The sequence below is a fragment of the Aquarana catesbeiana genome, linkage group LG03, assembly GCF_042186555.1.
Source record: "Aquarana catesbeiana isolate 2022-GZ linkage group LG03, ASM4218655v1, whole genome shotgun sequence".
NCBI lineage: Eukaryota > Metazoa > Chordata > Amphibia > Anura > Ranidae > Aquarana > Aquarana catesbeiana.
The window spans coordinates 65596637-65624006 of NC_133326.1; the positions used below are offsets into that span (position 1 = coordinate 65596637).

Below are 27370 nucleotides of genomic sequence, written 5' to 3' on the forward strand. Positions count from 1 at the left end.
GTCTCCAGAACTGCATGCAGTATTCTATATGATGTGTACCTCGAGATCTATATTGGGGAATTGCAACCTCCTTCCATCTGCTGGTGATCCCTCTGGTGATACACCCTAGAATTCTATTCACTTTTTCCATAACCTGGCCACACTTTGCTCATTTTGCAATCATCTGTAATGAGTACCTCTTTTTGTTCTATAGTTCTGGCCAACACTCTACCCCCAATGTTGTACTCTATCAAGGGATTTGTTTTCCCTAAATGCATCAGTTTACATTTAGAAACATCTAACTGCAGTTTCCACTGATTTGACCAATCTTTCAGCAAAGCCAAATCATGTTCTTTGTTACAGATACCTCTAAGAATATCAACCCTATTGCACACCTTTGTGTTATCACCTTACCCAACAAACCTTCATTCCCCAATGTGGAGATTGATGTGGTTACTATAACTGACCTGATTACTTTTATAGAGTAACTTTCCATTTCTGAAGGAATTGCTATATTAATTACGGAAAAGCTTAATAATATTAAAATGTATTTTATTTTAATTTGCTAAGATTCTTTAAAAGCTGAATAAAACATTCCAATATTATTTTTATGCAATTACGGGGGTGTTCTTTAAGTTTCTCCGCCCTGAAATGTCATAGTCAGAACACTATCACTGTCATGTCACAACACTTGAACTGAATCAGCCATGTAGCCAAAGCAGGTAGACTTTCCTACTCATCACGATGGAAGGAGTAAGTGAATACAATGCAGGTGTGAGAATGCAAGTACCAAACAGCAACTGATATTAGGGCCCTTTTACAGAGGCGTTCCGTCTGGATCCATCTTTCTGATTATCAGATGGATCTAGATTGAACCACAATTTATGTCAATGGCAAGTGGATGTCAATGTATCATTTGTATGTCCACAGAAAAAAAAATGGAAAAGGTCTGCATCCTTTTCCGTTTTTGTGGACATAAACGGATGTTAACATATGTTCTGTTTGTTTTTTGTCAAGAAACATATATTTTGTTTACACTTTTGTCAAGTATGACTAGTTTATTCAACAACTAAAAAAAATGCCAAAATGGATGTAAACTGGACTGAAAACGTATGTGAAAACTGCAGTAAATTGATGCAGTTCATCAGTTTTTTCTTAGCATAAAATGTGACTGATGCCCACGTGAAAGGGCTCTTGGTCTGCAATGAAGTTCTTCAATGTTAAAAAGCAGAGACAGAGAGTCATATGTTGTTGCTCAATAAAGTGGAGTTATACTTTATCCACTTAAGGACCGGAAGGATTCACCCCCTTAATGACCAGGCCATTTTTTGCAATACGGCACTGCGTCGATTTAACGGACCAATTGCACAGTCATGCAACGTTGTATTTAAACAAAATTTATGTCCTTTTTTCCCCACAAATAGAGCTTTCTTTTAGTGGTATTTGATCACATCTGCATTTTTTATTTTTTGCGCTATAAACAAGAAATAAGCGACAATTTTGAAAAAAAGCAATATTTTTTTACTTTTTGCTATGATAAATATCCACCAAAAAAATATAAAAAAAAAAAAACTCTTCTTGAGTTTAGGCCAATGTGTATTCTTCAACATATTTTTGGTAAAAAAATTGCAATAAGCATATGTTGATTGGTCTGCGCAAAAGTTTTAGCATCTACAAATAAGGCATAGATTTATGGCATTTTGTATTTTATTTTTATTTTTTTACTAGTAATGGCGGTGATCAACGTTTTTTAGCGGGACTGTGATATTGTGGTGGACAGTTAGGACACTTTTGACACTTTTTTGGGACCAGTGACATTTATTCAGCGATCAGTGCTATAAAAATGCACTGATTACTATATAAATGATACTGGCAGGTAAGGGGTTAACACTAGGGGTGATCAAGGGGTTAAATGTGTTCCCTGAAAGGTATTTCTAACTGTGGAGGAAGTAAACTGACTGAAGGAGAAGAGAGATCGCTGTTCCTGATCACTAGTAACAGACAATCTCTCTCTACTCCCCTATCAGAACGGGGATCTGTCTGGCGGCCACCAGTAATGCGCATCGGCTCCGGCGCCACTGCATCTATTACACGAACCGACATACAGCTACGGCGATTCGCGTAACAGAGCCAACCTGCCGCAGTATAATGATGGCGGCTGGTCGGCAAGTGGTTAAAGTATTCCTAACGGCAAGAAGGTCTTTACCTTAATGCATTCTCTTCATTAAGGCAAACAACTTTCCACTGTCTAGGCTTCCCTCTCAAACACTTACCAGACACTAGTCTTGATCCAGGACTGTCCCCACCACCAGCCCCACTCTATTCTCTTCCTGACAGTCATATTCTGTGAGGAGGGAGCAGGGGTTGGGCCAAACTGCTCTGTGTGTGTCTATAGATGCACACAGCCTGGCTTGGGAGTGCACCTGCACAAGTGCTGCCATAGCAAGTAGTTTGCTTTGGGAGCACTCGGAGAGGACAGCATCGGCAGGGGACCCCAGAAGTGAAGGTTCAGGGCTGCTTTATGCAGTTGTATAGGTAAGTATTATATGCCTTTTTTTAACCACTTACCACCCGCCATATAGCAAAATGACGGTGGCAAAGTGGTTTCAATATCCTGACCGGACGTCATATGACGTGATCAGGATATTAAGCCCCCGAGGGCACACAACGCAGAGATCGTTGTTGCGGTGTGTCAGTCTGACACCTCGCAACACCGATATAGGTAAAGAGTCTCTGATGGAGACTCTTTACCACGTGATCAGCCGTGTCCAATCACGTCTGATCACGATGTAAATAGGGAGAGCCGGTGATCGGCTTTTCCTCACTCGCGTCTGACGCGAGTAAAGGAGAGCCGATCGGCTGCTCTCCTGACAGCGGGGGTCTGTGCTGATTGTCAGCACAGCCCCCCCTTGGATCCCACCCAGGACCACCAGGGAAGCTGCCCAGGACCACCAGGATGGCCATCCACACTGGACCACCAGGTATGCCCCCTAGACCCCCAGGGAAATATTAATCTGTGCCCAGGCAGCTGCCATCAGTACCCACTCACAATGCCTACCACTGCCAGTGCCACCAGGGATGCCTATCAGTGCCTCATATCAGTGCCACATATCAGTGCCCAGCAGTGCCGCCTATCATTGCCCAGCAGTGCCGCCTATCAGTGCCACCCATAAGAACCCATCTTTGCAGCCTTTCAGTGCCCATCAATGTCGCCTATCAGTGCCCACCAGTGCCACCCATGAGTGCCCATCAGTGCCGCCTATCAATGCCCATCAGTGCTGCATATCAGTGCTGCCTATCAGTGCCCATCAGTGCCTGCTCATTGGTGCCACCTCATCAGTGCCGCCTTATCAGTGCTCATCAGTGAAAGAGAAAACTTACTTATTTACAAAATTTTTTAACAGAAACAAAAGCAAAACTTTTATTTTTTTTCAAAATTTTCGGTCTTTTTTTATATGTTTAGCAAAAAATAAAAACTGCAGAGGTGATCAAATACCACCAAAAGAAAGCTCTATTTGTGGGAACAAAATGATAAAAATTTCGTTTGGGTACAGTGTTGTATGACCGCGCAATTGTCATTCAAAGAGCGACAGCGCTGAAAGCTGAAAATTGGTCTGGGCAGGAAGGTGTATAAGTGCCCTGTATTGAAGTGGTTAAATTAAAGTGGTTGTAAAACTTACTCATGATACTATCATATTTAATAGGGAATTGTAAGCCTGTTATGTGACGTTATGTGCTTGCTTTTTTAAAAAACGTTCCTTTACTGCTTTCCCTGATTGTATTAATGCAGGTCATGTGCTCACTGTAGCTTCTACAGCGATGCACGGGCCTGCTGGTGGGCATGTCTAATCCGGGGGGCATTACGTCATGACCGGAAGTGACGTTGCCACTAAGGTTTTGTGTTTACATAGCAGTGGAACATCGTCTGTCCCAGTGACATAATGTCACTTCCCTTTTTTTTTTGCTGTGTTCTTGCACAGCATGCCTGTATCGTCAATATCGTGACACAGTACGTAAAAGGACCACACTAGTATGGACCGGCAACCATGCTAGCATGGTTATTTTACTCTCAGAAGGAGCCGCACAGGCAGGATCAATCAGATAAAACAGAGAATCAGCAGACAAAAATGTAACCATAAATTAAATACAAAATGTTGCACTAAAAAAGGAGAGAAGAAGTGACCGCCTATCACCTGGATGGTGATAGGAAATAAAGGAATAAAGTCCAATAAATCTTGGCCATCTGGGATGCTGATGTTATTCAGAAGTTGTAAAAACTGCCTTGTATCCTTCAGGTAGGCTTTGGTATTGTTTACACTTTCTTGTAGGAAATAATCTAACTATTGACCTACTCTAGCTGACACTGAATTAATACTGTTTACTATCGGTCTTGCAGCAGGGTTGTGAGGATCTTTATGTATCTTGGGCAATGTATATACTGTTGGAACACGACTAAAACTGGGAACTAAGTATCTCTTTTCTTTTTTATTTAATACTCTCATGTTATAACCAAGTTCAACAAGATTAGTTATATCTTTCCTATAATTGTCAGTCGGATCACTCTTTAATTGTATGTATATATTTGTGTCCAGCAACATATTATCCAATTGAGAGTGGTAAAAAGTGCTGTCCAAGATCACCACCCCTCCCCCTTTATCTGCTGGCCTAATAACCACATCTTTCTTTGCTTCCAAAGATTTAAGACCATCTTTAATATATTCTGGATTTTTTTTTTTTCATCAAACAGGGTTTTATTAGGCAAAGATGATGCATATAAATACATAGTATTACCAATATGTATATACATATACATAAAAAAAGCGCATTAAACAAGGACAGTATACATTGTTAATATAATCAACATTAGAGGTAGTATATGTTAATGTAGAAATAAATGTATACCACCATGAACTACTATCATCATAATGTGTAATATTATCTCCCTCCCACACCCACCCCCCCCCCCGTTGAACATATTTGGTTTAATTGTATTTTATTTTAGTACACGTGCTATGTATGTGCATAATGTGACACTGTTATATACCTTTAAGTCTATAGGGGATATATTGTGTTTAGTACAGACATGACCATTTTGGGGGAACAACATGGACCATGGTATCTTTTGGTTTATACTTTCTCTGTATGTATCTGGAATAGAGTTTTAGGTACAGAGATCCACATGCTGTATTACTGAGCGAGTTTATGGTTAAGTGCAAGTTTCAGGTTCTTGCAACCATCGATCCCAGATTTTGTTATATTTTGTCGGACATCCTCTGTTAATGTAAATATGTTTTTTGTATGGCAAGGTATTGTTAACTTCTGTTTTCCATTCCGTCACACTGGGAGGGGATGGTCTCATCCACTTTCTTGCAATAATTTTTCTGACGGAGAATAGAGTCTCATGTAGGAATACCTTGGTGAATTTGTCAACTGTGTCTGGAAATATCCCTAGGAGACATTGTTTTGGTTCTAATGCTATTGGGGAGCCCATGGTGTCGTGTAGAAATGTTATGACCTGTTTCCATAGTTGTTGTATCTTGGGGCATGTCCATATTAAATGAAAGAACGTACCTGTTTCTTGGCCACACATCGGGCATAGAGTGGACTGATTACGCTTATATCTGGCTACTCGAATTGGGGTGAGGTATGTTCTATGTGTTATGTAAATCTGAGAGAGTCTGTCCGAGAGTTTTGGTGATACTGCTTTGCATGTCTCGAGGGCTTCCTCCCACTCCTCATTTTCCATCAGGCCCACCTCTCTCTCCCATCGAGGCTTCAAATCAAACGCTATTTATGACGAGGTGGGAGTTAGAAGCATATTATAAAATGTGGATATTAGTCCACGTGGGTCTGTACTTTTAACAATAGCCATAACGGGATGAAGAGCAGGAGGAGCCTCAACCTGTAAGAATTGTGTTTGGGTTGCATGTCTTACTTGCAGGTATCTGAAAAACATGAAGTGTGGAAGAGAAAATTCCTCTTTGAGTGTATCGTAGGTTTTGAGAGTTCCATTGAACAGCAGATGATGTATATAATAAATTCCCCTAGACTCCCACAGCTCCGAGTCCGGTATGTTAATGAATTCTGACATATCTCTATTGTGCCATATCGGTGTATGATCGTGCAGTCTTGGTATTTCTAATTTGGTGGAGGCAAGGTCCCAAATACGTCTATAATAGTATAGCAAGGACTTCTTGTCTCCCCCCATTTCAGTATTCCTGGATCCCGTCGATATTGTGTACAGAGAGTCACCTGTGAGTTGCACACTTTTGGAGCAAAGAAGGGTCAGGAAGCGTACGTTGTCTGTCTTGTCTATGTGGAATAGTTGTGATAGTTGTGATACAATGTAATAGAGGTTCAGATCCGGTAGGGCCATTCCCCCCATGTCTGTCGGGTTTTTAAGCGCTGACCATGCGATTTTTTGTCTGCTAGTCCCCCACACAAAGGGTTTGAGTAAAGCTTCAAGAGACTTAAAGTGTTTTAATGAAAGATAGAGTGGGGTATGCCACAATATGTAGAGGATTTTTGGGAGAAGGACCATTTTTATCAGATTTATGCGACCCCATACTCCTAGTGGTAGGCGGGCCCAAGTGCGTAGTTTGGTTTTGACTAGTGAAAAGAGGGGTTCAATGTTAAGGGGAGTATAATCAGCCGGATCTCTGGATATATGGATTCCCAGGTATTTGATTGTATCTGCTCTTTTTAGTGGGGTATCTGTCCATGATTCAGATGGTGGGAAACTGTCTATAGGTAGTATCTGAGACTTTTCCCAGTTCATCTTTAAACCGGAAAACGTTCCAAAATGTTCGATCAACTGTAGTGCTTTTTGAAGGGATGGGCCTGAGTCAGCGAGGTATAATAGGGTATCGTCCGCATATAAACTAATTTTTTCAGTTAAGGTTCCCATTTGTAGACCCACAATCTCGGGGTCTGCACGGATCGACACAGCCAGAGGCTCCGCAGCTAAGGCGTAGAGAAGTGGGGAAAGAGGGCAGCCCTGTCTCGTGCCTCGACTGAGGTCAAACTCTTGAGACGGCCATCCGTTCGCCACCACTCTAGCTGTGGGGTTTTGATAAAGCAGTTTGATCCACTTAAGGAATCTGGGGCCAAAGCCATATCTTCCCAAGCATTGCCATAAGTATCCCCACTCCACGGAGTCGAATGCCTTGGCCGTGTCAAGCGTCACAATCACCCGGGATCCCACATTTTCATGTGTGGCCTGTAAATTTATGAACAATTTTCTTAGGTTGAACGAGGTGTTACGACCAGGCATGAACCCCGCCTGATCCGTATGTATCAGAGAGAGAATGACCTGATTGAGTCGGAGGGAGAGTACCTTGGCTAATATCTTGATATCTACTTGTAATAGGGAGATTGGGCGGTAGGATTCGGGGTATCCTGGATCTTTTCCCGGTTTGGGTATGAGGACTATTGTTGCCTCTCTCATAGAAGCGGGGAGTGTAAATGTCTCGAATAGGTGATTATATAAGGTTAGAAGTTTTGGGATCAAAAAATCGCCGAATTGGGAGTAAAATTCTATAGGTAGGCCGTCCGAGCCTGGGGATTTGGACCTGGCAAATCCAGCAATAGCCAACGCTATTTCTTCCTCAGTGAGTGGTGCCTCAAGGAGGTCAACCTGGTCTTTTGTTAACTGGGGAAATGCCGTCTCCTCCAAAAAGGAGTTCATTGGGCCCTTATCCTCAGGACTTTTTGAGGTGTAGAGGTCAATAAAAAAATCCCTGAACATAGAGGTTACTGTGAGGGGATTAGTGATGGATTCACCGCCAGGGCCGTGTAAAGATATTACCACAGGGGGTCTATCTTCACTGTGTACCAGGTATGCTAGGAGCTTGCCAGCCTTTTCCCCGTGCTCAAACAGCTTTTGTTTAGCAAAGAACATTTTGTGTCTTTCTTTCCCATATTGGAGTTGGGCTACTATTCTGGCCTGAAGTTTAAGTAAGTCTACATTTGCGGGAGAGGGATCATCTATATAGTTTTGTTCGGATTGGGATAGTACCGCTATTGCTCTATCAAGCTCTCCAGAGGAATCTGTTTTAATTCTGTTAATGCGGGTTGAGAGTATCATGCGAACATGAGATTTAAAAGACTCCCAGATTGTTGTCAGGGAAGCTGAGCGGTCGTTGTTCCTGAAGAACGACTTCCACTCATTCATAAGTTCATCATCCTCAGGGAGTAGTGAGAGCCAGAACGGGTTTAATCGCCAATTCCGCTTTGGTTTGTCAGTGGGCACGCTTAGTGTAATCCAGTATGGGCTATGGTCAGACAACAGCCTGGAAGAAAAAGCCGTCTCTAGTAGTCGGGGTGTGAGACTTTGTGATAACAGTATCATGTCAATTCTAGACATAGAGCCGTGGGAGGAAGAGAAACAAGAGAATAATTGTTTGTGTGGGTATTTGTATCTCCAAGAATCCACAAGGTGAAAGGAGGAAATTAGCTTGGCAAATTTGGTTTCTCTGTTGGTTATTGGTTGTGGATTCGAGGGTTGAAGTCTATCTACCGAGGGGTTTAGTGTGGTGTTAAAATCCCCCAGCCAGACCGCCTGGACTGTGGGGTGTTTGGTCATGAATGTGAAGCCATATTCTGGATTTACATTTTTTCTAGGTATTCATTTTTCTACATCCTTCAGGACCATCTGTTTGAAAACCTCAACATGTTTGTTGGGAGGTTGTGGGGGATTAAATAGTGATTTGTTTTTTAATCCACTATCCACACCAATAGTAGTGTTGTCAATTTTATTCGTTGGACCAGAATTGATGCCCAGAAAATACCTTTTCATGTTTATTTTTCTTATGTATTTGTGGACATCAATAAAAACGCTGAATTTATTAATTGGTCTGTTGGCTGCACATTTAAGGCCCGCTTTTAAAATATTTACCTTTATCGATCTAATCTACTTCCCTTCTTCTTTATTTGGACTCTACATCCCCCTCTACAACCTCTATATCCTGTATTCTGTTGGTTGTTGGTATAACCGATTGTTGATCGTGCTGAGGGGGGTTCCACCACCCTTTTTCCTTGGAATATTGAGTCTTCCCTGGGGGTCTGCCTTTCCACTGGCTCCCTCTCCATCCTCTCTGTGCCCCCCCCCGGCCTAAAAAAGGCCTACTTGTTTTAGGACTGTCATTATTGTAATCATTCAACCTCTCATAACAATTGGAGGTTGGTATTGGGTATGGACTCCACTGATCTCTGTCATCATATTGTTGTTGAATGGGCCATCCATTATTATATACCGGTAGTTTTTCCCTATCAGGGTACGGACTGTATTGTTCCTTATTAGCATTGGTATAGTTGTATGAGGGGGTCTCTGTGGAGGATCTGTAAAATCTTGTGGATACTGATAATACGGATATAAATTTTGGTAATTTTTTCCACCATTAATGAGGATCAAAGGATATCGCTACATTACATGCCCAAATTTACCTATCTGTAGCAGATGGTCTGGTTTGATCACTGGGTGGAGGTCTGGACACAACACATGTGTTTTCAATTGGAGTTGTCATTGCACTTCTGATTTTTCTCAACAATCACATATCGATATTGGATCACTGGGACTATTGTGGATTTTATTCCTTTATTTACTATCACCATCTAGGTGATTGGAGGTCACTTCTCACCTTTTTTTCTCTTTTAGCGCAACATTTTGCATTTCATTTCTGATGCTATGTCATTATATCCCATGGTATGTTACAGCTGTTTAGTTTGCTTGCTTTGGATTTTAGCTTGACATAGCGCAGTTTTCGTTACTGCTTTTACATAAAAATGTAATCATGACAGGACAAATGTCATTTAAACAAATTAATGAGCCTGTGCAATTTTTTTTTTTAGGTTTACAAACACTTTAAAAAAAGTTACCTTTACAATCACTTTAATTATGAAATAAACAATTGGCACAGTCTTTTAACCACTTAAGGACCGCCTCACGCCGATTTACGTCGGCAAGGCGGCACGGGCAGGCAAAATCACGTACATGTACGTGATTTGCCTCCCGCGGGTGGGGGGTCCGATCGGACCCCCCCCGCCGCCCGAGGCGGTCCCGTTTGGTCCCCCGGCGATCGGAGATGAGGGGGAGGCCATCCGTTCGTGGCCCCCCCCTCGCGATCGCCGCCGGCCAATCAGATCACTTCCTTTGCTGCTGTATGCTAAACAGCAGCAAAGGAAATGATGTCATCTCTCCTCGGCTCGGTATTCCGTTGCAGCGCCGAGGAGAGAAGACATCAATGTGAGTGCACAACACACTACACACACAGTAGAACATGCCAGGCATACAAAACACCCCGATCCCACCCCAATCACCCCCCCCCCCCCTGTCACAAACTGACACCAGCAGTTTTTTGTTTTGTTTGTTTTTTTTTTCTGATTACTGCATTGGTGTCAGTTTGTGACAGTTACAGTGTTGGAACAGTGAGTATTACCCCCCTTTAGGTCTAGGATACCCCCCTAACCCCCCCTAATAAAGTTTTAACCCCTTGATCACCCCCTGTCACCAGTGTTGCTAAGCGATCATTTTTCTGATCGCTGTATTAGTGTCGCTGGTGACGCTAGTTAATGAGGTAAATATTTAGGTTCGCCGTCAGCATTTTATAGCGACAGGGACCCCCATATACTATCTAATAAATGTTTTAACCCCTTGATTGCCCCCTAGTTAACCCTTTCACCACTGATCACCGTATAACCGTTACGGGTGACGCTGGTTAGTTCGTTTATTTTTTATAGTGTCAGGGAACCCGCCGTTTATTACCGAATAAAGGTTTAGCCCCCCGATCGCCCGGCGGTGATATGCGTCACCCCAGGCAGCGTCAGATTAGCGCCAGTACCGCTAACACACATGCACGCAGCATGCGCCTCCCTTAGTGGTATAGTATCTGATCGGATTAATATCTGATCCGATCAGATCTATACTAGCGTCCCCAGCAGTTTAGGGTTCCCAAAAACGCAGTGTTAGCGGGATCAGCCCAGATACCTGCTAGCACCTGCGTTTTGCCCCTCCGCCCAGCCCACCCAAGTGCAGTATCGATCGATCACTGTCACTTACAAGGCACTAAACGCATAACTGCAGCGTTCGCAGAGTCAGGCCTGATCCCTGCGATCGCTAACAGTTTTTTTGGTAGCATTTTGGTGAACTGGCAAGCACCAGCCCCAGGCAGCGTCAGGTTAGCGCCAGTACCGCTAACACCCACGCACGCACCGTACACCTCCCTTAGTGGTATAGTATCTGAACGGATCAATATCTGATCCGATCAGATCTATACTGGCGTCCCCAGCAGTTTAGGGTTCCCAAAAACGCAGTGTTAGCGGGATCAGCCCAGATACCTGCTAGCACCTGCGTTTTGCCCCTCCCCCCGGCCCGGCCCAGCCCACCCAAGTGCAGTATCGATCGATCACTGTCACTTACAAAACACTAAATGCATAACTGCAGCGTTCGCAGAGTCAGGCCTGATCCCTGCGATCGCTAACAGTTTTTTTGGTAGCGTTTTGGTGAACTAGCAAGCACCAGCCCCAGGCAGCGTCAGGTTAGCGCCAGTACCGCTAACACCCACGCACGCACCGTACATCTCCCTTAGTGGTATAGTATCTGAACGGATCAATATCTGATCCGATCAGATCTATACTAGCGTCTCCAGCAGTTTAGGGTTCCCAAAAACGCAGTGTTAGCGGGATCAGCCCAGATACCTGCTAGCACCTGCGTTTTGCCCCTCCGCCCAGCCCAGCCCAGCCCACCCAAGTGCAGTATCGATCGATCACTGTCACTTACAAAACACTAAACGCATAACTGCAGCGTTCGCAGAGTCAGGCCTGATCCCTGCGATCGCTAACAGTTTTTTTTGTAGCGTTTTGGTGAACTGGCAAGCACCAGCGGCCTAGTACACCCCGGTCGTAGTCAAACCAGCACTGCAGTAACACTTGGTGACGTGGCGAGTCCTATAAGTGCAGTTCAAGCTGGTGAGGTGGCAAGCACAAGTAGTGTCCTGCTGCCACCAAGAAGACAAACACAGGCCCGTCGTGCCCATAGTGCCCTTCCTGCTGCATTCGCCAATCCTAATTGGGAACCCACCACTTCTGCAGCGCCCGTACTTCCCCCATTCACATCCCCAACCAAATGCAGTCGGCTGCATGAGAGGCATTTTCTTTATGTCCTCCCGAGTACCCCTACCCAACGAACCCCCCCAAAAAAGATGTCGTGTCTGCAGCAAGCACGGATATAGGTGTGACACCCGCTATCATTGTCCCTCCTGTCCTGACAATCCTGGTCTTTGCATTGGTGAATGTTTTGAACGCTACCATTCACTAGTTGAGTATTAGCGTAGGGTACAGCATTGCACAGACTAGGCACACTTTCACAGGGTCTCCCAAGATGCCATCGCATTTTGAGAGACCCGAACCTGGAACCGGTTACCGTTATAAAAGTTAGTTACAAAAAAAGTGTAAAAAAAAAAATATATATAAAATAAAAAAAAAATTGTTGTCGTTTTATTGTTCTCTCTCTCTATTCTCTCTCTCTATTGTTCTGCTCTTTTTTACTGTATTCTATTCTGCAATGTTTTATTGTTATTATGTTTTATCATGTTTGTTTTTCAGGTATGTAATTATTTATACTTTACCGTTTACTGTGCTTTATTGTTAACCATTTTTTTGTCTTCAGGTACGCCATTCACGACTTTGAGTGGTTATACCAGAATGATGCCTGCAGGTTTAGGTATCATCTTGGTATCATTCTTTTCAGCCAGCGGTCGGCTTTCATGTAAAAGCAATCCTAGCGGCTAATTAGCCTCTAGACTGCCTTTACAAGCCGTGGGAGGGAATGCCCCCCCCCCCACCGTCTTCCGTGTTTTTCTCTGGCTCTCCTGTCTCAACAGGGAACCTGAGAATGCAGCCGGTGATTCAGCCAACTGACCATAGAGCTGATCAGAGACCAGAGTGGCTCCAAACATCTCTATGGCCTAAGAAACCGGAAGCTACGAGCATTTTATGACTTCGCCGGATGTAAATAGCGCCATTGGGAAATTGGGGAAGCATTTTATCACACCGATCTTGGTGTGGTCAGATGCTTTGAGGGCAGAGGAGAGATCTAGGGTCTAATAGACCCCAATTTTTTAAAAAAAAGAGTACCTGTCACTACCTATTGCTATCATAGGGGATATTTACATTCCCCGAGATAACAATAAAAATGATAAAAAAAAAAAAATGAAAGGAACAGTTTAAAAATAAGATAAAAAAGCAAAAAAATAATAAAGAAAAAAAAAAAAGCACCCCTGTCGCCCCCTGCTCTTGCGCTAAGGCGAACGCAAGCGGCGGTCTGTCGTCAAACGTAAACAGCAATTGCACCATGCATGTGAGGTATCACCGCGAAGGTCAGATCGAGGGCAGTAATTTTAGCAGTAGACCTCCTCTGTAAATCTAAAGTGGTAACCTGTAAAGGCTTTTAAAGGCTTTTAAAAATGTATTTATTTTGTTGCCACTGCACGTTTGTGCGCAATTGTAAAGCATGTCATGTTTGGTATGCATGTACTCGGCCTAAGATCATCTTTTTTATTTCATGAAACATTTGGACAATATAGTGTGTTTTAGTGCATTAAAATTTAAAAAAGTGTGTTTTTTCCCCAAAAAATGCGTTTGAAAAATCGCTGCGCAAATACTGTGCGAAAAAAAAAAATGAAACACCCACCATTTTAATCTGTAGGGCATTTGCTTTAAAAAAATATATAATGTTTGGGGGTTCAAAGTTATTTTCTTGCAAAAAAAAATAACTTTTTCATGTAAACAATAAGTGTCAGAAAGGGCTTTGTCTTCAAGTGGTTAGAAGAGTGGGTGATGTGTGACATACGCTTCTAAATGTTGTGCATAAAATGCCAGGACAGTTCAAAACCCCCCCAAATGACCCCATTTTGGAAAGTAGACACCCCAAGCTATTTGCTGAGAGGCATGTCGAGTCCATGGAATATTTTATATTGCGACACAAGTTGCGGGAAAGAGACAAATTTTTTTTTTTTTTGCACAAAGTTGTCACTAAATGATATATTGCTCAAACATGCCATGGGAATATGTGAAATTACACCCCAAAATACATTCTGCTGCTTCTCCTGAGTACGGGGATACCACATGTGTGAGACTTTTTGGGAGCCTAGCCGCGTACGGGACCCCGAAAACCAAGCACCGCCTTCAGGCTTTCTAAGGGCGTGAATTTTTGATTTCACTCTTCACTGCCTATCACAGTTTCGGAGGCCATGGAAAGCCCAGGTGGCACAAAACCCCCCCAAATGACCCCATTTTGGAAAGTAGACACCCAAAGCTATTTGCTGAGAGGTATAGTGAGTATTTTGCAGACCTCACTTTTTGTCACAAAGTTTTGAAATTTGAAAAAAGAAAAAAAAAAAATGTTTTTTCTTGTCTTTCTTCATTTTCAAAAACAAATGAGAGCTGCAAAATACTCATTATGCCTCTCAGCAAATAGCTTGGGGTGTCTACTTTCCAAAATGGGGTCATTTGGGGGGGTTTTGTGCCACCTGGGCATTCCATGGCCTCCGAAACGGTGATAGGCAGTGAAGAGTAAAATCAAAAATTCACGCCCTTAGAAATCCTGAAGGCGGTGATTGGTTTTCGGGGCCCCGTACGCGGCTAGGCTCCCAAAAAGTCCCACACATGTGGTATCCCCATACTCAGGAGAAGCAGCTAAATGTATTTTGGGGTGCAATTCCACATATGCCCATGGCCTGTGTGAGCAATATATCATTTAGTGACAACTTTGTGCAAAAAAAAAAAAAAAAAAAAGTGTCACATTCCCGCAACTTGTGTCAAAATATAAAATATTCCATGGACTCAATATGCCTCTCAGCAAATAGCTTGGGGTGTCTACTTTCCAAAATGGGGTCATTTGGGGGGGGTTTGTGCCACCTGGGCATTTTATGGCCTCCGAAACTGTGATAGGCAGTGAAGAGTGAAATCAAAAATTTACACCCTTAGAAATCCTGAAGGCGGTGATTGGTTTTCGGGGTCCCGTACGCGCCTAGGCTCCCAAAAAGTCCCACACATGTGGTATCCCCGTACTCAGGAGAAGCAGCTGAATGTATTTTGGGGTGCAATTCCACATAGGCCCATGGCCTGTGTGAGCAATATATCATTTAGTGACAACTTTTTGTAAATATTTTTTTTTTTTTTTTTTTTTGTCATTATTCAATCACTTGGGACAAAAAAAATAAATATTCAATGGGTTCAACATGCCTATCAGCAATTTCCTTGGGGTGTCTACTTTCCAAAATGGGGTCATTTGTGGGGGTTTTGTACTGCCCTGCCATTTTAGCACCTCAAGAAATGACATAGGCAGTCATAAACTAAAAGCTGTGTAAATTCCAGAAAATGTACCCTAGTTTGTAGACGCTATAACTTTTGCGCAAACCAATAAATATACGCTTATTGACATTTTTTTTACCAAAGACATGTGGCCGAATACATTTTGGCCTAAATGTATGACTAAAATTGAGTTTATTGGATTTTTTTTATAACAAAAAGTAGAAAATATCATTTTTTTTCAAAATTTTCGGTCTTTTTCCGTTTGTAGCGCAAAAAATAAAAACTGCAGAGGTGATCAAATACCATCAAAAGAAAGCTCTATTTGTGGGAAGAAAAGGACGCAAATTTCGTTTGGGAACAGCATTGCATGATCGCGCAATTAAAAGTTAAAGCGACGCAGTGCCAAATTGGAAAAAGACCTCTGGTCCTTAGGCAGCATAATGGTCCGGGGCTCAAGTGGTTAATAAATGTTATTTGCAATAAAGTTTAGACTGTAAATAAATGAATTCTCTTTTGTTAAAAGAAGTTGTTTTCCAGTGTTCGTGTTCTTTAGAAGTGAAAAGAGTTCTAATCCCCCTTAACCCTATATCCCGATTTATTGTTCTTTGTGAGCCAGGAAGGCCATTACATATAGAGAAAGTTTCTTCCAGCTTAGATGTGGAGGGTTTATATGGGCTATGTGAAAAAAAAAATCCAGCTTCTAAAACACAAATTGGCTGTAAGTTGCAGTTGTCCTCAGAGATTTCCTAACCAAAACCATAATTAGATAGAGAATTCTGTTCTTCATCACATTTCTTTCTCCACCCATTTCGTGTCTGCTAATCCACATGGAGACTAGAGAGGCCAGTAAACATGTTTCTCTAGTCAGTGGGAATAAATTGTGTAGTAAGGCATGAAATAAAGAAAATTTAGGGGATGGTTTGATTTTATGTAGTATGATGCATCAGGGTTTGTCCTACTGTTTTACAGTTTGGGACCTGCACAGTTTTCCTTAGCACTACCATATACAGGCAGCAGTTCAACAAACAGAAATTTATATGATTTTTTTTTTTAATGTGGATTTGCATTTGATTTTCTCATGAGATGTGCAGCTGGATGGCTTCTTGACCTATCTGAACCATAGCTTACTCAGACCTTAGCTTGAAAACCTTTGTCTAAAAAAATGTGTACTGCAAGCATTTACAAAACAAAGATTGCAGCAAGTTTTGAATAAAGATGTTAATGCCCTTAAAGCTGAAGTTTTGTTTAAAATATTTGGTGCAGATACAGCACTGGTAAAATAACTTACTTCTAAGAAGTGTTTACCATTTCCTGCTGGCTGCTCTTAAGACCCCTTTCAGACTGGGGCCGCGTTCGCAGTAAAGCGACGATCATTTTATCGGCGCTTTGCCACTGTTTAAGTGGCGCTTTTTAGCTGCTAGCGGGGAGCTTTGAACCCCAAAGAAGGGGTTAAAAACGCCTGTGTTGCGTTGCCCATTCATTCCAATGGGCAGGACATTGTGAGAGTGCTAAATACAGCGCTCCCAACCTGCCCCAAAGATGCTGCTTGCAGGACATTTGGGAACATCCTGCAAGCGCACCACCCAAGTGTGAAAAGTCACACTTGAATGAATGGGAGGCGGTTTTTTAGGCCCTTAGCAGAGGCTATTTCCAGCATCTGACTGTCATTGATTCAATCTGATCCACTATCAGTCTGCGGACCGGATGTATGCGGGTGTACATCCGCCTCCCCATAAATAAAAGTGGGTGATCCGATCGGGTCTGCCTGAAAAACAGACAGGCAGACCCTATCGGTCCACTCATGTGAAAGGGGCCTTAAAGTAGTTGTAAACCATTACAATCCACTTTTTACTACAGGTAAGCCTATAATAAAGCTTACCTGTAGCTACCCCGGATATCTCCTAAACCTGCACGGTTTAGGAGATATCCCCTGTATCAGCATGTGCCAACATCATCGGCACATGCGCACTGAAGCAACGGCACATCCGTGCCGTTGCTTCAGCTAGTGTGCCGTCACTGGCAGCTCCTGTGCGCATGCGCAGGAGTGACGTCATTGCGGCTCCGGCCAATCACAGCGCCGAAGCCCGCGATAACTGGAAGTAACCCCGTTGCTGGCAGGAGCTGTGTACTGAGATCGTTGCGGGGCTTTGATCTAAAGTGAGTATTTCATAATGAGCTAGTATGCTAGCTCATTATACTAGCTCATTATGCCTTTGTCTTGCAGGTTTTTTTTTGTTTTTGTTTTCTTTGTGGGTTTACAACCACTTTAAGCTTTGACAATAAAACGTTGAAGCTAATTGGTTACTATGCACAGCTGCACCAGATCCTGTGTGCACCAGTTTTTAGTAAATCTCAGAGTTAGCTTTGTATTTTATGAATGAATGCAAGCCTTCTTCCGATTGGCTGAGGTAGAGGGTTGGGCAAATGAGGTCTCTTTCTCTACTTCAGCCATCTAGATGGAGTATTGTATGCAGTCATAAATAACAAGGCATCCTACAGATGGCTGAGAAGCTTTAATGCCCACACACCACACATATGCACCCTTGGACAGCTGATGCTTCTGTGCTGAGAACATGCTTCCAGCATAGAGACCAAGCTGTAAAAGACAGCTCTCGGTCCCCACTAACGATCATTAGGCAGTGGGACAGGCTCACAATCATGAGACCGCTGTGACAGCCACAATACTGACAGTGGTCACATGATTGCTGGTCCTTCCCGCCCCCAGGAGTTCAGAACTTTTTAAAGTGAAGCCGAGTGGGTGGGAAAAGGCTAAAAGCTGTAATTAGGCTTTGAAGTACCCTTTACCTGCATTCTGAGAATGTTTGAGTACCCTTTACCTGCATTCTGAGAATGTTTGAGTACCCTTTACCTGCATTCTGAGGCTTTGAAGTACCCTTTACCTGCATTCTGAGAATTTGTACGCTATGCTTGCCATTGCTGATACCTGTTTGTTGAGCACACCTGTTTGTGAATCGTTAGGTTGATTTAAGAGATCATAATCTCTCATCTACTACCAATCATAGTACCTTTACTTAACCACTTTAGCCCCGGAAGGATTTACCTCCTTAATGACCAGGCCATTTTTTCCGATAACGGCACTGCGTCACTTTAACCGACAATTGCGCGGTCGTGCGACGATGTACCTAAACAAAATTGTCCATTTTTTCCCACAAATAGAGCTTTCTTTTGGTGGTATTTGATCACCTCTGTGGTTTTTATTTTTTGCGCTATAAACAAAAAAAATCATATATATATATATATATATATATATATTTATATACAGTGGGGCAAAAAAGTATTTAGTCAGTTACCAATTGTGCAAGTTCTCCCACATAAAAAGATGAGAGAGGCCTGTAATTGTCATCATAGGTATACCTCAACTATGAGAGACAAAATGTGGAAACAAATCCAGACAATCACATTGTCTGATTTTTGAAAGAATTTATTTGCAAATTATGGTGGAAAATAAGTATTTGGTCACCTACAAACAAGTAAGATTTCTGGCTCTCACAGACCTGTATCTTCTTCTTTAAGAGTCTGCTCTGTCCTCCACTCATTACCTGTATTAATAGCACCTGTTTGAACTTGTTATCAGTATAAAAAAACACCTGTCCACAACCTCAAACAGTCACACTCCAAACTCCACTATAGCGAAGACCAAAGAGCTGTCAAAGGACACCAGAAACAAAATTGTAGACCTGCACAGGCTGGGAAGACTGAATCTGCAATAGGCAAGCAGCTTGGTGTGAAAAAATCAACTGTGGGAGCAATAATTAGAAAATGGAAGACATACAAGACCACTGATAATCTCCCTTGATCTGGGGCTCCACACAAGATCTCACCCCGTGGGGTCAAAATGATCACAAGAATGGTGAGCAAAAATCCCAGAACCACACTAGGGGACCTAGTGAATGACCTGCAGAGAGCTGGGACCAACGTAACAAAGGCTACCATCAGTAACACACTACGCCGCCAGGGACTCAGATCCTGCAGTGCCAGACGTGTCCCCCTGCTTAAGCCAGTAGATGTCCGGGCCCATCTGAGGTTTGCTAGAGAGCATTTGGATGATCCAGAAGAGGATTGGGAGAATGTCATATGGTCAGATGAAACCAAAGTAGAACTGTTTGGTAGAAACACAACTCGTCGTGTTTGGAGGAGAGAGAATACTGAGTTGCAACCAAAGAACACCATACCTACTGTGAAGCATGGGGGTGGCAACATCATGCTTTGGGGCTGTTTCTCTGCAAAGGGAACAGGACGACTGATACGTGTACATGAAAGAATGAATCGGGCCATGTATCGTGAGATTTTGAGTGCAAACCTCTTCCCATCAGCAAGGACATTGAAGATGAAACGTGGCTGGGTCTTTCAGCATGACAATGATCCCAAACACACCACCCGGGCAACGAAGGAGTGGCTTCGTAAGAAGCATTTCAAGGTCCTGGAGTAGCCTAGCCAGTCTCCAGATCTTAACCCCATAGAAAACCTTTGGAGGGAGTTGAAAGTCCGTGTTGCCCAGCGACATCCCCAAAACATCACTGCTCTAGAGGAGTTCTGCATGGAGGAATGGGCCAACATTCCAGCTACAGTGTGTGACAACCTTGTGAAGACTTACAGAAAACGTTTAACCTCTGTCATTGTCAACAAAGGATATATAACAAAGTATTGAGATGAACTTTTGATATTGACCAAATACTTATTTTCCACCATAATTTGCAAATAAATTATTTCAAAAATCAGACAATGTAATTGTCTGGATTTGTTTCCACATTTTGTCTCTCATAGTTGAGGTATACCTATGATGACAATTACAGGCCTCTCTCATCTTTTTAAGTGGGAGAACTTGCACAATTTGTGGCTGACTAAATACTTTTTTGCCCCACTGTATGTGGTATATATATATATATATATATATATATATATATATATATATATATATAAACAAATGTATTCATCGGTTTAGGCCGATATATATTCTTCTACATATTTTGGTAAAAAAAATTGCAATAGGCGTATATTGATTGGTTTGCGCAAAAGTTATCGCGCCTATAAACTATGGGATAGATTTAGGGACTTTTATTTTTTTGTTATCGTTTTTACTGGTAATGGTGGCGATTCGCGATTTTTAACGAGACTGCGACATTGCGGCGGACAAATCTGACCCCAAATTACACTTTTTGGGGACCAGTGACATTAATACATTGATCATTGCTATATAAATGTACTGATCGATGTAAAAATGACACTGGCAGGGAAGGGGTTAACACTAGGGGGGCGATCAAGGGGTTAAGTGTGTTCCCTGGGTGTGTTCTAACTGTAGGGGGGATGGGCTACCAGAGACATGACAGAGATTGCTGTTCCCGATCACTGGGAACAGAAGATCTCTGACATGTCATCTAGCAGAACGGGGAATCGCCTTGTTTACATAGGCAGTTCCCCGTTCTGCCTCTGTACACCGTGATCGTGGGTCACCAGCGGACCCGCGGGCACGCACACGCTAGTTTCATGCCATCTCCTGTGCAAAGAGCGGTGTACTGCCGCAGTATAATGATGGCGGCTGGTCGGCAAGCGGTTAAAGCAGCCACACATTGGAGTAGTCTTGCTTTGTAATGTATTGACAATGTTTAGTAGGTTCAATAGTAATTAAAACTTAACCACAGGTAGTTAAGACACAGGAGTAATTCCCCGGGAAATCTGGATAGGCCCAGTTCCTCTTGGTTTGAGTGGATTTACCTTGTCTGGCCATGGGCTGGGAAGGCAGATAGTCCATGGTGTCTGTGCCCCTTGGCAGTGGTCAGCCCAGGGGTGCTCTTAGTAACACTTGGGTATGGGACCCTACTGTGTGAACAGGCACATGGTCACAGCACTAAATACTTTTTCTGCACTGCGCCTCTATGGGCTAGGCCTTTTGGACATTCTTTGATACCAAGCCAAGGGGCCTAGCCAGTGCATGTTGCACAGCTACTATTTATATATTTATTTTTCTCTTCACTTTTGTCATCTTTTACTTTTGTATGTGTTTTTTCTCACTGGATGGAGGGCTTTCCCTGAAGTCTATTGGGAGGATGTATGGCCATCAGGTTACTTCCTCCCCTGAACCTGGGGGGTCTCTCTTCAGGAGAGCCCCTTGACCTAGTACTCGGTCAGCTTCAGCTGGCCACGAGAAGAGGGGTCCGCCAGGCCTTTTGGCTAGGTGGACCAACATTGTAACCTTGTCCCTGTCAGGAGCCTTGTGCCCCAGGGGTTTAGGGAAAGGTCCCACTCCTTCAGGGGGGGGACCAAAGCACACCCTTAAGTGCACCTTTATGTGTGTGTTTACGTGCACGTTTTTTGCACACTTAGCGTTTTTTGGGGGTTTTTTTTCGCACCACCACTGATTAAAAAAAAGAATGAAGTAATTGAAAGCATGCAATGATTATTTGTGTCACAGCATTCTGCATGGTCAGTACTTCTTTTGCTAATATATTGATTCTTTTTCCACAGTACGAAACCCAGAAGGACAGATTAAACTTTATTGTAAAGGAGCAGACACTATTTTATTTGAGAGGCTCCATGTCAATAGTGAAGAATTAATGTACATCACGTCAGATCACCTCAATGTGAGTTTTCTCTCTTTTTTTATGCATTTCCCAGCATCTTTCCTTTATTGAAGAGATAATCACTTCTTAAAAGGCCCTACTTCAATAGTTTTTTCCCAGGTAGGGTACTTGCCCAGTTTGCCTAATCATTGATAGTCTCCATCATATTTCCTACTCTTACATTTATATGTATGGCATAATGCATTATACACTGGTAATGATTTGTAGAACACCATCACTCAAGATAGTTGTTATAGCTAAAAATGAATTTTTATGGTGCATATGAATACAGCATTTTACAAGTGCATAACAACACATAAAAAAAAATAGAATAAAGTAGCAATAAGCCCTCATCACCAAACTAACATTTCCCTTCAGATCCAAAACACTGATCCAAAACTTTTTTTTTTTTTACAAATATATATTGAAAAAGATTTTTTCCACAATTTTTAACTACTGCTGCTGTTTCCCTCCCTTTGGTCCCCCCCATCTGACCGGAAGTGCGCACAGTGCAGTCACACAGGTCACACTCCTTACATAGGATAAACACGTAGGAGCAGATTGGTCAGTCCACTTTTCAATCTAGATCTGGTTGGTGGAGGAGAGGTGGATGAATCTTGTTAATGAACATGTTCTCATGTGGCTGTAGTTATGCTGAGGGGTGTGGAAATAGGGGTGACTCCACTGGAACCCTGCAAGGCATTGGAGCCACTCCATAGACAAATGTGTACTTTAACCGATTTTTAGGGTTAATTTGCTGCAGAACAGGTGGTCCTGAGAAGGAAATCATGCAGCAGCAATCTTAACATGTAAGTGTAACTAATACTTAATAAATACTGTAGCCAATACTTTATAATTAATGTCTTATGAATTTACCACTTCCATACTGCTGAACGTCATATGATGTCCTATGACGTCCTGTGCTTTCAGTGGTGATATCTGAATTATGCTTGCAGTTACAGGCATCATTCAGATATAATTTTTTAATTTTTTTCAGCTGGCGATTCCCTGCACCACAAGGACTATCATAGCGGCCGCTTGATCGTTCCTACAGGCAGTGGGAGAGGACGTCCGTCCCTCCAGTGCTTCTACTGGCTCGCCCGTGCGATCGGTGAGCCGGAGAAGGAATCCGCCAGTGCCGGAAGTTGGCCATAGAGAAAACCGAGGGCCAGATTGCCCCCCGGCAGTTTCTATAACTCTTAGAGACCCGGGCACAGCATTATGACATCACTTCCAGGCCGGCAGAAATAAACATTGCCGGGGACTCAGCTGGAAAGCCTGAGATCATTTATTTTTTTGATCTCAGGCTTTCCAGCCTGGAGGAGAGATGTGGGGTCTTATAAGACCCCACATCTCTCCTTAAAGTGGACCTGTCATGCACTATTCCTATTACATTACATTGCTTGTAATAGGAATAAAAGTGATCACATTTTTTTTTCTTATATCATGGGACACAGAGTTAGGCTAATATTTATTACCTACTGAGTTATACGCTATCTCTAGGTGAATGGACATCGGTAGACGAAGTGTTAGACAGGAAAGACAGAAAGTGATCCCCTATATAACCCCTCCCATACAGGAAGTACATCAGTTTTTTTACCAGTGTCTGCAAGGTGGATGGGCACGTTTGTTTGATCTCTCTGAGCTCCGAGTCTCTAATCTTAAATGAATCAAGGGATTGACCAATTGGATCCATTTGACACAGGCTCTATATGCTTAGATAAATGGTACCCGAGCCTCGCAAAGAAGACACAAGATCCTGCAAGGTTTTTACCTGTAATGCGACCTCCCGGCACTGGACCCTGCGAAGTGGAATCCTGGACAGCACACCGCTAAGGTATTCCTGCAGGGTGCTGTACAGGTCCAAGGGAGTGGACCCTAAACATGAAAAGGGTACCTAGTCCTTGAAGAGCCTCAAGTGACAGGAACCCACTATGATGGGTGAAGATTGGGCTCCTAGTTTCTAAGCTGCCCTGCGCCTGGACGGGTAAGTGAAACCCCCTTATTACTTATTGTGGGGTGTCCCAGTGATTGTAACAATCAGTCAAGCTAGCTAGAGGCTGGACACCTGTGTGTGGTGACCATACGGGGGTGTTTTGGGCTAGCTGTGGGTGTTTGCAAAGTGTACCTTTTTTGCTTGTGTCTGGCTGTTTTTGACCTGTATTATTGTGCACGACAGCGTTCCATTTCGCCTCTTGGTTCGCCATGGCGCACGTGCATTCGCAAGAGTGCTGCTGTGCTTAGCAGTTTGTTTGTTTGGCAGCCATGGCGTTATGCGCACTCGAAAGCCACAAATGCACCCTAGCCTAATCTGGGCGCACGAAGATTTGCGTCATATGCGAATACAGCCACGCCCGTTCGCTGGGACCTTGCACGTGCATGCGCAGAGCGTTTCGGCACACAGCCAGCTTATTTAAGCTGCATATGCCAAGCATGCAAAGCTTCCAGAAGGCAGCTTTGAGACACAGAGCAGGCTCTGAACCAGGCATTTGCAGCAGTTCATTTCTATTTACCGGGTCACGTGTGTCACCAGGTGTTGCTTTGCAGGTTAAGGTGCTTAGCAGGACTGTTGCATAGGGGCTTGGTGAGCCCTATTAAAGGGTCTCCCTTCTAAGGTATGTTAATACTACACCCAGGTACTCCCTTTTTGTGGATTGTAAATGTCTTCAAAAAAGAGGAACAGGACTAACACTACAGGGAAGGGCACACCTATGTCGCCAGTAGCTCCTGATGAACCTAAGTCGTATCCCGAGTATTGTATCCCCTAAAAGACCAGAGGCTTTTGGGCGATCTGAGCCGCTGCGCCTATCTGGTATTGTGCCTACAGTCAATGCTGCTGCTTCACCCTTTATAACCAAGGATGAACATTTAAACCAGACTCTTAACAGGATGGTTCGTTCTGCCTTTAGGTTGCCTCTTGCAGAGGTTACTGAGCCCCCTGGTCCTCTTTGGGGTCCCTGAGGCCTCTTCAGGCTTTCCCCTTACACCCACTGTTTTATCAGGCAGTGTACGCTGATTGGGAACATCCTGACAGAATTTTTGTTCTTCCTAAGAATTTTTCCCTTTTATATCCCATGGATAAAAGGTTCATTAAGAAGTGGAGCATGCCAGCCGTAGATGCAGCAGTCTCTTCCTTAAGCAATAACTTAACTTGTCCGGTGCATAATGCACAGGGCTTAAAAGACCCTGTTGACAAGAAACTGGAGTCATTATTAAAGGCTTCCTTTTCTTTGGCCAGTTCAGCTATTTAGCCAGCTGTTGCAGCAATTGGTATCTGCCAGTCTGTAAAGGATCAGGTCAGACGGCATGACAGGCCTAACCAGGAGGATGATCTTGCTGAAAATAAGATGGATATTTCTCGAGCGCTGTGTTTTGCTGTTGATGCCTTAAAGGATTCAATACAGCAGGTTTCTGGTTTGGCTCTCTTGTCTGTACATATGCGCATACTTTTGTGGCTTAAGAACTGGTCAGCCGAGCTTCCTTGTAAGAAGTTATTGGCAGGTTTCCCCTTTCATGGGGAATGTTTGTTTGGTGAGGATTTGGACAAATATATCCAAAAGATTTCCAGAGGGAAGAGCTCTCTACTTCCTGTAAAGAGAAGCACCAGGCGTCCCCCGTTTAAAAGCACAGGGACTGCTTCCTCAGGTGTCTCAGCGCCAAGGCAGTTCCGCCGCCAACAGGGCGCTAGAGCCAGGGGCAAGCCGCATGGTCAGGGCAAGAAAAAGCCTTGGATCCAAAGCTCTTCTAAACCCGGCACCAAGCCCTCCTTTTGAGGGGACGCCCCCACTCTATCAGGTGGGAGGAAGGTTCTGCACTTTGCGGACATTTGGAGAACAGTCGTTCAGGACGAGTGGGTCACCTTGACTATATCCCGCAGTTACAAGCTGGAGTTACGGGGGGTTCCCCCTCAGAGGTTTCTAAGATCCAGCATTCCCTTGGATCCTCCAAAAAGAAAATGACTGTTTCAGGCACTACATCATTTAGTGCATTAAGGAGTGATTGTACAGTTTCCTGTATCCGAAAGAGGCACGGGTTTTATTCGAACATGTTTACAGGTTCAAAAACCAAACGGGGACACAAGGCCCATTTTGGATCTAAGATCCCTGAACCAGTATCTACTAATCCAGTCCTTTCGGATGGAATCTGTCCGCTCAGTTGTAGCCTCGCTCCAGATGGGAGCCTCCATCGATATAAAGGACGCGTATTTACACGTACCTATCTGTTAGCCTCATCAGAGGTTCCTGCAGTTTGCAGTAGAGGAACGTCATTTTCAGTTTGTGGCTCTACCCTTCGGGCTTGCCACAGCTCCCTGGTTGTTCACAAAAGTCCTAGCACCAGTACTGGGTCTTTTAAGGGCCCAAGGGATCTTGGTACTCGGGTATCTGGACGACCTCCTGCACAGAGATCACTCACTCTAGAACAGAGCATAACCTGCAGTGTGGTATTTGGAAAGCTTAGTCTGGGTCATAAATACCGAAAAGCCTTGAGACCAGCTGAAAGTCTGAATTATTTATGTCTGATCCTAGATGAGTCTTCTAGGAAGGATGGTGTCCCCCTTCGAGGCAGTGTCCTATGCCCAGTTCCATTCCAGGCCTATACAACAAGACATGTTGCTGGCTTGGAACAGGAGAGGACAAGCCCTGGATTATCCAATGTTCTTATCTCCCCGAGCACGCTTAAGCCTAAACTGGTGGTTGCAGGATCAGATTCTGCGAAAGGGAAGATCCTTCCTCCCGATAACTTGGAGTGTACTGACCACAGATGCCAGTCTTTCAGGCTGGGGAGTGACCCTAGAGGGGCTCACAGCTCAGGGATAATGGTCAAGGACAGAACAGACCCTGCCCATCAACATCCTGGAGTTACGGGCAGTACATCTGGCTCTACGGTCTTGGACGGTGAAGCTTCAGGACTGCCCTATCAGGGTTCAGTCCGACAATGCCACTGCAGTGGCCTATATAAACCACGAAGGTGGTACCAGGAGTCGTTCAGCTCTGAAGGAGGTGAACCATATACTAGCCTGGGCAGAGGGACATGTGCCAATTCTATCCGCAGTCCATATACCGGGAGTAGAGAACTAGAAGGCAGATTATCTTAGCCGCTAGCAGATTTGCCCGGGGTAATGGTCCCTACACCCAGGGGTGTTCCAGGAAATTTGCCAGCATTGGGGATGCCCAGAGGTTGGCATCCAGGTTCAACAACAAGCTACAGCAGTTTGTGTCCCGAACAAGGGATCCTCTGGCAATTGGAGCAAATGCTCTGGTAGTTCCATGGAGCCAGTACTCCCTGGTTTATGCTTTCCCCCTCTCCTTCCACATTTGTTGCGCACAATTCGGAGAGAAGGGGTTCCAGTCATTCTGGTCATTCTGGTGGCACCAGCCTGGCCCAGAAGACCCTGGTTCCTGGAGATTGTGAGATTGGGGTAGCGTGGAAGCGTTCAAGTCCCGTCTATTGCCAATCTACTGTCTCAAGGTCCTATATTCCACCCCAGTTCACAGTCTCTAAAT

At 43.7% G+C, this 27370-nt stretch overlaps 1 protein-coding gene across 2 annotated transcripts in view; it reads left to right on the forward strand.

Annotated features, from left to right (window-relative positions):
* The window catches only part of ATP8B4 (ATPase phospholipid transporting 8B4 (putative)), a 576024-nt gene that overhangs the window by 457985 nt on the left and 90669 nt on the right, over positions 1 to 27370 (forward strand). For both annotated transcript variants that reach the window (XM_073618636.1, XM_073618637.1), the window contains exon 18: positions 21772 to 21887. In XM_073618636.1, coding sequence (XP_073474737.1) covers positions 21772 to 21887 — 116 coding nt within the window. The remainder of the gene's footprint in view (positions 1 to 21771; positions 21888 to 27370) is intronic.